Source organism: Chinchilla lanigera, unplaced genomic scaffold (genome assembly GCF_000276665.1).
Source record: "Chinchilla lanigera isolate Chin_1 unplaced genomic scaffold, ChiLan1.0 scaffold00034, whole genome shotgun sequence".
Classification (NCBI taxonomy): Eukaryota; Metazoa; Chordata; class Mammalia; order Rodentia; family Chinchillidae; genus Chinchilla; species Chinchilla lanigera.
In genome coordinates, this window is record NW_004955435.1 from 20,249,551 (window position 1) to 20,262,080 (window position 12,530).

At 39.1% G+C, this 12,530-nt stretch overlaps 1 protein-coding gene across 5 annotated transcripts in view; it reads right to left on the reverse strand.

Moving 5' to 3' along the window:
* Positions 1-685: 685 nt before the first annotated feature.
* The window catches only part of Vtcn1 (V-set domain containing T cell activation inhibitor 1), an 82,094-nt gene continuing 70,249 nt past the window's right edge, over positions 686-12,530 (reverse strand). For 3 of the 5 annotated variants that reach the window (XM_013516491.1, XM_013516494.1, XM_013516493.1), the window contains 2 exons: positions 12,346-12,515; positions 7,399-9,380 (listed from right to left, as the gene is read on the reverse strand). In XM_013516491.1, the coding sequence (XP_013371945.1) occupies positions 12,391-12,515 (125 nt within the window). In that variant the 3' untranslated portion in view covers positions 7,399-9,380; positions 12,346-12,390. Of the gene's footprint in view, positions 910-7,398; positions 9,381-12,345; positions 12,517-12,530 lie in introns of those variants that run through there. The other 2 variants (XM_013516492.1, XM_005389056.2) reach the window with 2 other exon arrangements.

Sequence of the window (12,530 nt, forward strand, 5' to 3'; positions counted from 1 at the left end):
TTCTGTTTTTTCTTCTAAGACAGGGTTCACTATGTAGTTCAGGCTGGTCTTAAACTCATTTGGTAGCCCAGGGTGCCCTCAGACTCACAGTGATCCTCCTACCTCAGCCTTCACAATGCTGGGATTACAGTTGTGCACCACTACATCTGGCTAGAGAGGTAGCTTTAGAACTAATATTTTTCTATATGAAAATTTAAATTGTCAGTAATTTTTATTGTATACACATATCTAAGTTCCTTTGCACATCATTAATTCAGGAAAGTTGAGAATCACTTGGGTTTTTTGTTTGTTATGGTGCTGGGGATTGAACCCAGGACCTTTGCAATGAGCTACATTCCTAGCCCTTTTTTATTTGTTTTGGTACCAGGAATCAAACTCAAGACTTTGGCAGTGCCAGGCAGGTGCTTTGCCATCTTTACCCTTTTTAATTTTTATTTTTTTAAAATTTATTTTCAAAATAAAAGAAGGAAAACACATTAACAAACAGACATCCATTTACAAAATAGCAAAATACACACAATACAAACAATACAGAGTTACAGACAAAGTGGTAGGAAATTAACAATTCTTGTTGTGTTACATACTGATATCTTCAAAGTGGTTTCTCAGGAAAACAAATAGAGACATTTTTTTATTTTTCTTAGCCCTTTTTTAATTAAAAACTATTTTTTGAGACAGGGTCTTGCTAAGTTGCTGAGGCTTGCCTTGAACTCAAAATCCTCCTATCTCAGCCTTGCAGAGTGCTGGGATTATAGGTCTGCGCCACCATTCTGGCAAAAATCACCCATTTTGTCTTAATACATTCTTGGATTATTTGGGCCACTAGTTGAGTAGTTGTTTTCTCTCTGTCTTTCCAGATCCCATCAAGAATATCTCCTTCCCATCTTTTCTCAGGAACAAGCACAGAACCTGTAAGATTGATTAGGCCAAGCATCAGGCCATATTGACTTGGGAAAGACTTTGTTTTTCTATTTTTTAGTATTATCACTTTGAACTAGGCCTAGTAGATGCTTGCTTTTTTCCTCCTAAACCAAAGTACTTATATTCTCACCATCCCTCAAAAGAGTGGCTCTTGGGTCACAAATCAAAATCAACTAGAGGCAGGAAGATTAATTGGGAAGCTGGGGTAATTGTTGGCTTGAGTGCTAATGCAAATTTGAACAGAGTCTTACAGCCTCCTCTTCCCACACCTAGCAGGGAGCTGGCTCATTATTCCGTTTTCTTTACTGAGAAAATATACATCTGAAAGGCCATGAAGCTCTTGGCAGAATAATGACCTACTACCTTTTCTGAGGTTTGGGGTCTTCCTTTTCTAACAAAGCCATTTCCTGAATAGGGGACTTTCACAGCATCATAGTTGCCTAAAATACAGAATGTTACTATGGGGAAGGTTCACTTTCTATTGTAATGGCAGCAGGGAGACCATGCTCTACTGGAACACTTGGACCTGATGAGTCCATTGCAGTTGTTCCTGGACTAAGTGCTATGCCAAGAGCCTGAGGATTTCCCTGTTTCTTCAAATCAACTTGTAAGATTTCCCCCAAATAAATTCTCTTTTACGTTTTCACTGTGTAATGCTAGAGATTAAGTGTGTCTGTGTTCCTTTTGTATGACATTGACCATTGTATGACAGATGTCTTCAGTCTTTAGAGACTATGAAAAGTCAAGGATTTTAGTAAGAAAGAAAGAAAAAACAAACAAATGAATAAATAAATGAAAAAAAAATTGTTTCTCGAGAGTTCCAGGACAAAAGGGATTATAACCTGACTCTAGCCCAAAGACAGCCTAGTACTTGGCAATTCATTTTAGTCACATGGAGCCAAAGTACCCCTGCATGACTCAGTTCTGCTCCTTTGAAGACAAGACCCACACTGGTTTTATTTTTCATCTTTTCATGTTCTATGGTCTTTTGTAACATTTAAAATAGTAACCTGTGCTTTGGGGAGGACATTAGCTGATTCACTTGGCTTAATAGCATCTACCTGCTGAGCCATTGTGCTCTGGTCTTCAAGTGTCCTCTGACCTGGTTTGAATTGGCAGATACTCATATGAGATTTTCTGTTGGATCCCAGCTGTTCAAACATTAAATAGCTATTCTTGGTCAAATGGAGGAAAAACACCAAATTTGTTCATATCTTTCTTGTTCTAATTTCTTGATACACATTTGCCTTGCCCATATGTATTTAATAATAGCCAATTTTATTAGTTCCTTTACATATGTGAATGTTGTGAATGAAACTGTTCCCCCAAATTTATATGCTGAATTCCTAGCCCCTCATATATCTCCAAATATGAATGAATTTTTTGAAATGGGGCCTATAAAGAAGTAATTAAGCTAAATGATATCATATGGGTGGGACATAATCCAGTTATGTCTGATGATCCCATGAAGAAGGGACATCAGGCCACACTCACACAAACAAAAGGACTGTGAGGACACAGAAAAAAAGAAAAATATTTACACTATGAAGGGAGGACTTACTGATTCCTTGATCTTGAACCTCTAGACTCTAAAACTATGAAAAATAAATTTCTGTTGTTTATTTATTTATTTATTTTTTGAGACAAGTTCTCGCTATGCAATTCAGGCTGGGCTTGAGCTCACTTTGTAGCCCAGGCTGGCCTCGAATACACAATGATCCTCCTGCCTCAGCTTCCTAAGTGCTGGGATTACAGGTGTGTGCCACCGTGCCTGGCTAAATTTCTGTTATTTAAACCACCCACCCTATGGTATTTCATTAGGTAGCCTATCTTAGTTACTTTTCTTGTTGCTGAGACAAAATACCTGATACCCAAAGTTAAAGGAGGGAAGGTTTGTTTAGCTCACAGTTTGCAGATGTTTCACTTCATTGTTGGCTGGCTCCAAAGCAGGGTGGCATGTCAGAGGAGCATCAGAGAGGAGAAACGGTTCATGGCAGTCAAAAGGCATGAGGGCACCAAAGCAGAGAAACAGCAGCACTAGCCCAGCAGCAGCAACAAGTGACAAGCAATGACAACAGCAGCTCTCTTTTTGTCTCTTATATTTTACCTAGGCTTCTGGTCCTTAGGGCAGGTAGTACTCACACCCTTATTCCTAGCATTGCACTGTGACTCAATCTCAGCATAACATCCTTGATCCCAGTATCACACATCCGAGAACCACCCACCTCTGAAAAGCCCTACCTACAATGGCATGAGGCTTTGGGGGGACATCTCGACACAAGCCATAACACAGTCTTAGCAAACTAATATAGCCAGACAATGTAATACCTGCTTTTTATTAATTATCACATTTAATTTTCATAATGATTGAATGAAGCAGTTACTATTTAGTCAGGGACTGCAATTTAAATTTTGCCCACAATAGCAACTCTGTTTAGAGTATGCTCAGGCCTAATCTCAAAAGTAGGTACGTAGAATAATCTGACTTATAAATGGATGAGGTGAGAAAAGGAATTTAATGGAGCTGGGCATTTTCCCAACACATATGCATCTTTATTCAGATTATGTTTACCTGTATGTACTCCTTATTCATTACATTAGAGTAGCACAAGATATATTTCTAGAATGAGTTTGCATGAAGCTTGCAGTTTCACTGCCAGCTTTTGTGTGTCAGAGAACGCTTGAGCATTACTGAGGAGAAGTCACAGCCTTCTGTAGGGGTAGGAGCCATTGTCCTCACAGACCGCTAACAACCTTCATGGGCAACGACACTGGAAGCTCCCAAATAGCTTCATATTTTAGTACAAATAACAAACACGATAGCCTGTAGTTAGAGAATGTTTTAAATCTTATATAGAACTGTTTTACCTGTCTGTACTCTTTAAAAATAGTATGTATTGTGATGATAAATTTGGGTTTGAATTCTGGTTAACCTGTTAATTGTGCAATCATGAGTGTTACTTAACCTGTCAGAGTTTCTCCTCTGTAAAATGGTGATAGTGATGGTACCAGGGACAAATGATACTCACTTTATAGGATGAAGATTGAATGAGAGAAATATAGAGTATTATGTTTGATATATAGCAGGCATTCAATTTCCTCTCCTTCTACAAAGATGGTATTTGCATCAGCAAACCTCAGACACCTACAACAGTTGTATGTTTATATAAGTAGCATATGCTCATGTTACACAATGTGATGGCTGATTAATTGTGTCAATTTGAGTAAGAGAAGCTTAACTAAATCAACTGAGCAATTCCTCACCCTAGGGTGGCTTGTCACCTGGATGGCATAAAGGATGAAGGACCAATCTGCTTCTGGTGTTTTTGGAGGAGCTCCAGTCTTTGCCCTCACCTTGGATGGCATCTCCTAGCTTCCGGAGCAGACTCTTCAGCTTCAGATGCAGATCCTTCAGCCTTCTGGCATAGACTCTTCAGCCTTCTGGCGTAGACTCTTCAGCCATCTGGCGTAGACTCTTCAGCCTTCCAGCGTAGACTCTTCAGCCTTCCCTCTAAGGCCCATGGGCCTCCTGACATGACTCGCATGGGGGGACACTGCAGTGAGTTCCAAACTTTTGACTGAATCCTTTGGTGGCCAGTGTGCAGACAGACCCTCTGTACTCTTCTTCATCTGATTCTGTGGGTGGCCCTTGTAAGCCAATCTTGTAAATTCATATATATTTGTATATCTTGTGTTACATCTGTTTCACTAGTAAACTCTGACTGAGGAAGTGATTCTTTTTGTTGTTGTTATTGTTGTTGTTTTCCGGTACTGGGAATTGAACTCATGACCTTGCACTTGCCAGGCAGGCGCTGTGCTGTTGAGCTAAATCTCCAGCCCCAATGCAGTGATTCTTAACTTCAGCAATAGTGCATAGGGATGCTAATCTCTGTATGGCTAACAAGTATTCCCCACCTCCTCAGTAAGAGTCATGTCTACACTAATATTCCAAGTATCTCTGACTATTTTGATATTTTTGTGATACTTTATCCTTCATTCTTATTGCCTTACTCCAGTGAAGTAAAGATTTACCACCATAGAGCAGTGTATTCAGTTAGTGGAAAAGATAGTTGAGAAACTACTCTCTCACATGTAGTTAGACATCAGACAGCATCTTTTGGGGGCTAGTGGGTTAGGGGGAATAATAGTACAAAATGGAGAGTACAGGGACTTAGAGTTTATTTGGCCATAGGGTAAAAATATTTTAAAGGAAAGTGAGAGGAAATGAACACAATTGCCATCTTTTTCTTTGAGAGCCTTATTTAACAAGATATAAGTCAGGTTTCTCTAGGGGTACTTGCTGCTTTTCTCTAGAAACTGATGCCTTTTTCCTCTTACCCTATCAAATGTCCAGCCTCACCTACCATAGGTATAGGATATGGACTCACCACTCAAATCATATATGGTTATCTTGAACCATCTCATTAAAGTCATATCAAATACCATAAGGTCCAATAATTTTATCTTTTAAAATCTAAATAGTTTCCTCTCTAACGATATAGGAATGATTACAAATAAAGTTTAGTAATTGCAAATATGGAAGACCAGAGAGAAAGAAAATAGTTTTAATCTGCCATAAACAGCTCACAGGGTAGATTGATTGTGCATCACTTTTTGCTTGTTCTAAGGAAAGCATATAGGACCAAAGTGTCCATAAACTTCATATTTGAAGTAATATTTAGGGTTTTGGGTAAAGGACCTTATAATTGAAAATATTAAAGATATCTTTTAAGCCAGGCAATTAGATTTGTAGTAAAGAGAAAAGATAAAGCTGAAGGTGAAAGTTATGATTTTCACACGAGCCAGACTATAACAACTTGTGGAGTGGTCACATCTTCCAGTAGACAAGGACCCGACAGACCTCCCTTTCCAGGTTGTGACTTAACTGTTCTGGCCCGGCAGGCATCATCAATAAACAAGACTGATTTATTTGACTTTCTTTCATCGGGAAAATTTCCAAAGGTAGCCTGAATCCTCATCCTTATTTTATCATTATCTCCAAGGGAGTCTAATTGCCCAAGAAGGAAAAAATAAGCATGATTTTATGCTAAACTGCATACATAGACTAAGAAAGGGATTAAGGTTATGGGGTGTTGGACCACTGAGAGAAAGCATATGTGGAAAGAGTTTTTGCTGAACCTTGAAATTTAAAGAAAGAAGGGAGAAAGTGTATGCTTTCTGCCTATTTATTTTTACCTATACCTCCTGTATTGATATTCTTGAGAATGATTCAGCAAAATTTCTTCAGGCACATAATATGAGTCTGAATTAGAGCATGCAGGTAGGTATGGGAAGACTTTGCCAGCTGGATGGAGAGTAGGAATTATGTGTTATCATCAGTAAAACCAAAGCACGCTATCTCTTCTGTGTAACATAAATCTTATTATGTAATAACCCCTGCACAACCTTCTCCAACAACTCATAATGCACAGATTGCGACCATTTATCACTTAAAACAAATGTTCATACAACATAGTATAGCCAGTAGCTCTTCTCCTTGATGGTTGGTTGGTTTGTCCCTTCAAGTGTTTTTATCCACCTGAAATGTTTTAGCCTTTGGCATTTAGATTTAAATATTTGCATATGTTTATGATGTACATCATCATCTGGGTTTTGATGTACCCATCTATTGTGTAAAGCATTTTCTACAAGCTTATGGACAAGGCCAAAAATGAACATGGGTTAAGAGTGTATGCTTTCTTGATTTGACTCAGCTTTGGTCTCTGTGGTGGTTTGAATCTGAGCTGTCCCCCAAAGTCTCATGTATTAAAGGCTTGGTCATTAGCCTGTGGCACTATTGAAAGGCAGTAGAATGTTTAGGGAGGAGAGCCTAGTGGTAGGGAGTTATATCACTGGAGGCATGCTCTTGAAGCAGATATTAGGCCCCAGCCCCTTCTCCCTCTCTGCTTCCCAACTGCCTTGAAGTGAACAGCTACCATATGCTCCCTACCATAATATTCTGCCTTGCCGCAGTCCCAAAAGCAATGGGCCAGTCAACTGTGGGATTAAAAACCTTCAAAACTGTGAGTTAAAATAAATCTTTTTTCTTTGTTTATTGTGTCCAATATTTTTTAACAGTGACAGAATGCTGACTAGCACAGTCTCTCTCTGCAAAAGGTCTACTGGTTCCAAGCTGGGAATGCAGTAGGGCTAGGAATTTACTCTTTGGCAATTAAATTTTCAATAGATTATATATTTCTACCAAGTACCAGTATGACTTTTGGAAAGTTATGCAACCTGAGAATAGTCAGTGGCAGACACTTCTACCTGGACCTGTGAGTTTTTATCTGAAAACTGAAAGGACGGAACAGCTGAGGTTCTTTCAGCTCTAAAATTTGAGAATTTGACAATTCTTCAGTAGTAAGAGATCTTTTTCACACTAGACTGATTAGTTCCTATCTGTCTGTATCTCTCCTCTCTCTCTCTCTCCATATATATATAGATTTATTGTGTCATATATATATATATATATACATATTTTTATCATGTATATCTATCTATGTGCCACTACTATTTTATCAGATAGAAACATGCTAGGTTAGTATAAGCACAGTGGAATTTCCTTAAGAAACTATACTGAGACATTCAGCCTGTATTCACAGTCTCCCATCATTATCTCCAATTCATTTAAAAATATCTGTGAAGGTGCTTGGTACTAATCTTTAGAGCATCTTCTATGAATTTTCAATCTATCTTCCTTTTTTCTCTGTTTGATAAATGAGGCAGAAAGCAGCATAGGAAATGTATATTTAATCATTCTCTTAAACGAACAGAACCCTAAAATGAAGTTTTCTATAACAAAATATAATACAGTCCAGAGTGCCAGAGGGGCAGTGGTAACATGAAAAGTGTGGGAAGTGTGCTAGAAACAACACACTGTTTTCCATCAAAGCTTTGTTCCTCAAGGCTTTATTTCCAAGGGTCATTCTCCTGATTTCTTTCAGAATTATCTTTGTGGGCTGGGTGTATCTCAGTGGTAGAATGCTTGCCTAACATTTGCAAGGCCCTGGGTTTGATACGCAGCACCCTGAGTAAAACCTCAGCAGGCTCTGTATGTTTCAAGGAAGGAACATATCTATTGCCTTAATTTATATTTTGCCCAGGCAGTTTTCTGAGATCTAAAATTCAAAGTGAGAGAGGTTGAGACAGGACTTAGCTTTCTTGTGGTACTTACTTTGCAGGGTAGAATGAAGGGAAAAGAACTTGGAAGCTCAGTGAGCTGAAGATGATCCCGTCGAGGACTTCCCACATCCTGTAGACTCTGTTCAGTGAAAGATGTTATCCTGGTCCCCTCACAGAGATCTGGCTCTCTGTGCTGAGGCAACAGCCAAAGAGAGGGAAGCCAATGCCCAGTTTTCAGGAAGCAAGCAGATTTGTTTGTTCTCTTCTTTTCTACTCTAAGAGTTTCTTAACTTTGGCATGATTGACATTTGGGGCTACATGATTCTTTGTTGTGGGCCAATGTCTCGCACATTGTAAGATGATGAGCAGCGTCCCTGAGCTCTATCTACTAGGTGCCACTAACACAGTCCTCTGTCTTTCATGAGTTGACAACTAAAAATGTCTTCAGCTATTGACAAATGTCTCCTGGGAGATTCAAGGGGAAATACAATCACTCCAGCTGAATGCTAATGCTCTAGATCAGTGATGATGAACCACTTTGAGCGTTCAGTGATGCAAACAGCCTGCTGCAGCATGCCCATGGGTTCACCATGTTGAAAGCTGAGGTCATAACTGTTCTTGCAAGACAGAAAATAGGAGCCTATGACATATCACAACATAGTAAGGTAAGAGGGCCGACCCTGTGCCATTCACAGATCAACATAACCTGAGAAATAAAATGGTATTTCTTTGTTCAAAAAAGGTGTTCATATTATTTAGAAAATCAGTGTCACCTAACTACTTGGTTCAGCCTAAACTTATGATTGTATTCTACTGAATACAACTATTCAAAGTATCATAATGAAAAGCGAATCATTTGAATCTTCACTAAAATGCAGCCACTGAGTTGTTAACTGATAGCTGATTAGCAGCCTCTTAAAACATACATTACAGTTTAATTTGCAGACTATAAGAAATGAACATGTGGTAATTGAAACTTTCCAAGAACTTTAGAGCAAGATTATAGCACATACAACTAAGCATTCGGAGATACCATATCGCGTTCTCTCACTCCTCAGGAATTGATGGGTAAGGAGGGACCCCAGGATATGGGAATACTTATCTTCACATGCAGTCTTAATACATTTCTCTAGTTCAGGCAAATGATTTTCCCAACTTTTAACATATGTCTTTGAAGGTAGATGTATTTTGTTCATATTGGAGTCTTCTAAGGGTTTCTTTTTTCTTCTTTTTCTTGTTTGTTCACTCCAGACTTCTACATATGAATTCATTTCCCCTCAGAAATATAAAAGGAGGTCATATCTTGAGGGAAAATATTTCTGAAGAGTCTGGGGATTCTGAAAATAGTAATTATAAGATACTATAACAGACATTCAACAAACATTTACTGAGAACTGAGTCTTCCTGCCACACTGTATATCTCTTTTCTTTTTTTTTTTTTTTTTGCTTTTTCTCTGGTACCGGGAACCGAACTCACGACCTTGCACTTGCCAGGCAGGCGCTTTGCCGCTGAGCTAAATCCCCAGCCCCTCTGTATATCTCTTGTTTATAAATGGGCTTATTTTCTTCTGTATTTTGATGTTGCTGTATCATGGTACATGATTCTGGGGGTTGCTGTGAGAAAAGTGATGTGTTGAATTTCGTCCTGATGGGGGATTATCCCAGTGACAGGGTCTGGGAAGAGACAGATCCTTAGAGCAAACAGGGAATGAGAGAGGAAATAGGGCAGGATCTTGGGTGGAGGTAGAAACGTGGGCTCCACCTCCATTCCCTACCAGGGAGTGAGTGTGACCTAAAATATCATGACCAGTTATAATGTGAGTCTCAAGTACTGATCTGTCCCTTTACTTTAAAAAATGTATTTGATTTAAGGTTATTCCTCTACGGTTTTGGGGAGGAAGAGTTAGAGCTGAGGACTTTAGTTGATACAGTAGCACTCAGAGAGTCATTCTGGCTTCGGAAGCAAAGAAATTCTATGATAAAACAATGTTTTAATCCTTTAATTCTGGTGCCTTGTTTCCTGCCACTTGAAACCTGGAGAGGAAAGAGTAAGTTCAGCTGACTTGTCAGCAGCGTGTAACCCTAGTGTGTGAGACTGTCATCCTTTACATGTGTGTCATGATTTTTAAAATTTTTTTTATTATATTTACTGGTACAATTTAGATATACACAATGACCACTTTCATCATAGGGAATTTGTATCTCTACATGATGTATCCTGTTTCCTCCTTTTTTCTTTCCAATCCCCTCCCATCCCTTCTGTGTCATGGTTTTTTGTTGTTGTTGTTGTTGTTTTGTTACTGGGAATTGAATTCAGGACCTTGCACTTGCCAGGCAGGCACTTGTGCCACTGAGCTACATCCCCAGCTGGTTTTTAAAAAGGCTGCAAATAATTGTCATTGGGGAATACATGGTACAGAGGAACAAGCTATACTTTATAGATCATATTATCTAGCTCTAGGTTATTAAATCAGTTACAGTGTTGTAGAAAATCAAGGAAAGAAGAATGTGTTTCCTCTTCCACTAGTGAGACTCCCAAGGGACAGTTTCCTTAGGAAAATCGCCCTCTGCTGACAGCCATGGGAGATTACAAAAGAGGGGACTCGTGGGTTTCTGACAAATCAACTGCTTTGTGCATTATACTATAATAAGAGCTTGGAGAACAAAAGAAAGGATAAAAAGAAGCAGATGGGCAGATCTTTGACTGCTTGAGGTCTTAACAATTTAGGCAAGAAAGATATGTGCCTCATAGTGTAAGATATAAATTACACATACATGCTAAGGGGATATAGAACACAAAAAACTTCAGGAAAGGGAACTCAGATTAGGAGGAGCTTCCTTGAAATGGATAAAGGAAAGAATGCATATGAATTGCCATAGAATAGAGCAGATTTCCAAGAAGGGGCAGTGAACAAGAGAGCAAGGCATAGAGTAGTGATAGGTACTGGGAGAAGGAGCAAGCTCAGAAAGAGAAAGTGTCAGAGGGCTATGACTCCAGCTGAGGACGTTAACTGATACAGTAGCTCTCAGAGACTCATTCTAGGTTCTGAAGGAAAGAAGTGCTGTGATGAAATGGTGCTTCAATACTTTCATTCTGGTACCTTGTTTCCTGTCATCTGAAACTTGGAGAAGAAAGACTAAGTACATGGTTTTAGCATCAGTCAGGGTGTGAGGTGGTGAAGGGTGGATTAGGGTCAATCTGAGAGACCACACAGGAAAATGCTGTAGGGGTTGGTAACAAACTGACATGAAAGGACAGAGAGCAGACAAAAATAGCTGCAGGATTGTGAGCCTGAAGGCTTGGTGGGAATGTCACTGAGTAATGCAGAAGTGTTGACTCTGACCTCATAAATTCAGTTTTATACAAATTTCATATGCAGTAGACTATTTAGAAGGAAATGTCCTAATAATTAGAGCCAGAGAACTGAAGTTCAAATGAGAAGTCTTGGCAGGAGGGACAGCTGATGAATCATTATCCAGTCATAGTAGGAACTCTCCTGTCAACTGGGGCTACTCAGAGGGCACTTATATAAGTGATAATGTGCATGTCATTGTGCATGTCATTATACTTTGTGAATGACAGTGAAATCTAGGGTAATTAGAGCTAAACCTCTCTTTTCAATAAGATGTATTTGTCTTCATTAATGACTCAATAAATGAAAAAGTGCTTGAATTTATACAAATAATTGAATTGTATGGAGTTGATGTTATAGCTTGTATCTAGATGTCCCACAAAGCCTCACGTGATCATAGATGGGGCTTTTTCAGAGATGGCTGGGTCTAGAATGTGTGATACTGGGATTGATTCCTGGTGCAGTACTAGGATCAAGGGCATTAGGATTAAGGGTGTGAATGCCCTAAGTATCCTGGATAAAATAAAAGGGGCAGAAAGACACTGTTAAGGTCCCTATTGCTTTGCTACCTTCTGCCAGACATGAACTTTTTCCCCTCTACAATGCCTGTCTGCCGTGCCACACTGCCTTGGAGCTTGCTGATTATGGACTGAAACTTCTACAAACTGTGAGCTAATAAACATTTTCCCCCTTTGGGTGTCCAGTATTTTTTTTCCAACAATGAGAAAAGTAACTAAGAAGTTGATTTTCCTATAAATTCATTAATAGGTCTCTATTTTCTGTTAAGCTAACAAATGATTACCTTGAACAATACTACTAGAAATATAATTACTTCCCAGGCATCATTAAATGTATTTTTTAGTGGCTGATTCTGAAGGCTACTTGACTCTTTTTAGGAACACAAGCATACACACAACCGATCTCCCATGCCATTTATGATTTATCTCACCTGTTATGGCGGTAACTTGACATGTTTTGGAGTGGTCAAAGCACATTATTTTAGCATCAAGTAAGGGAAGAGAGGCAGGAGTATCCAGCTAATGACAAAGAAAGAAGAGACACACAGGGAAGCCTTTGAATCCAGTAACTCTAGGTGACTCCGCCTTTTGATTTCAGAATCCTCAAAGAGAAAGA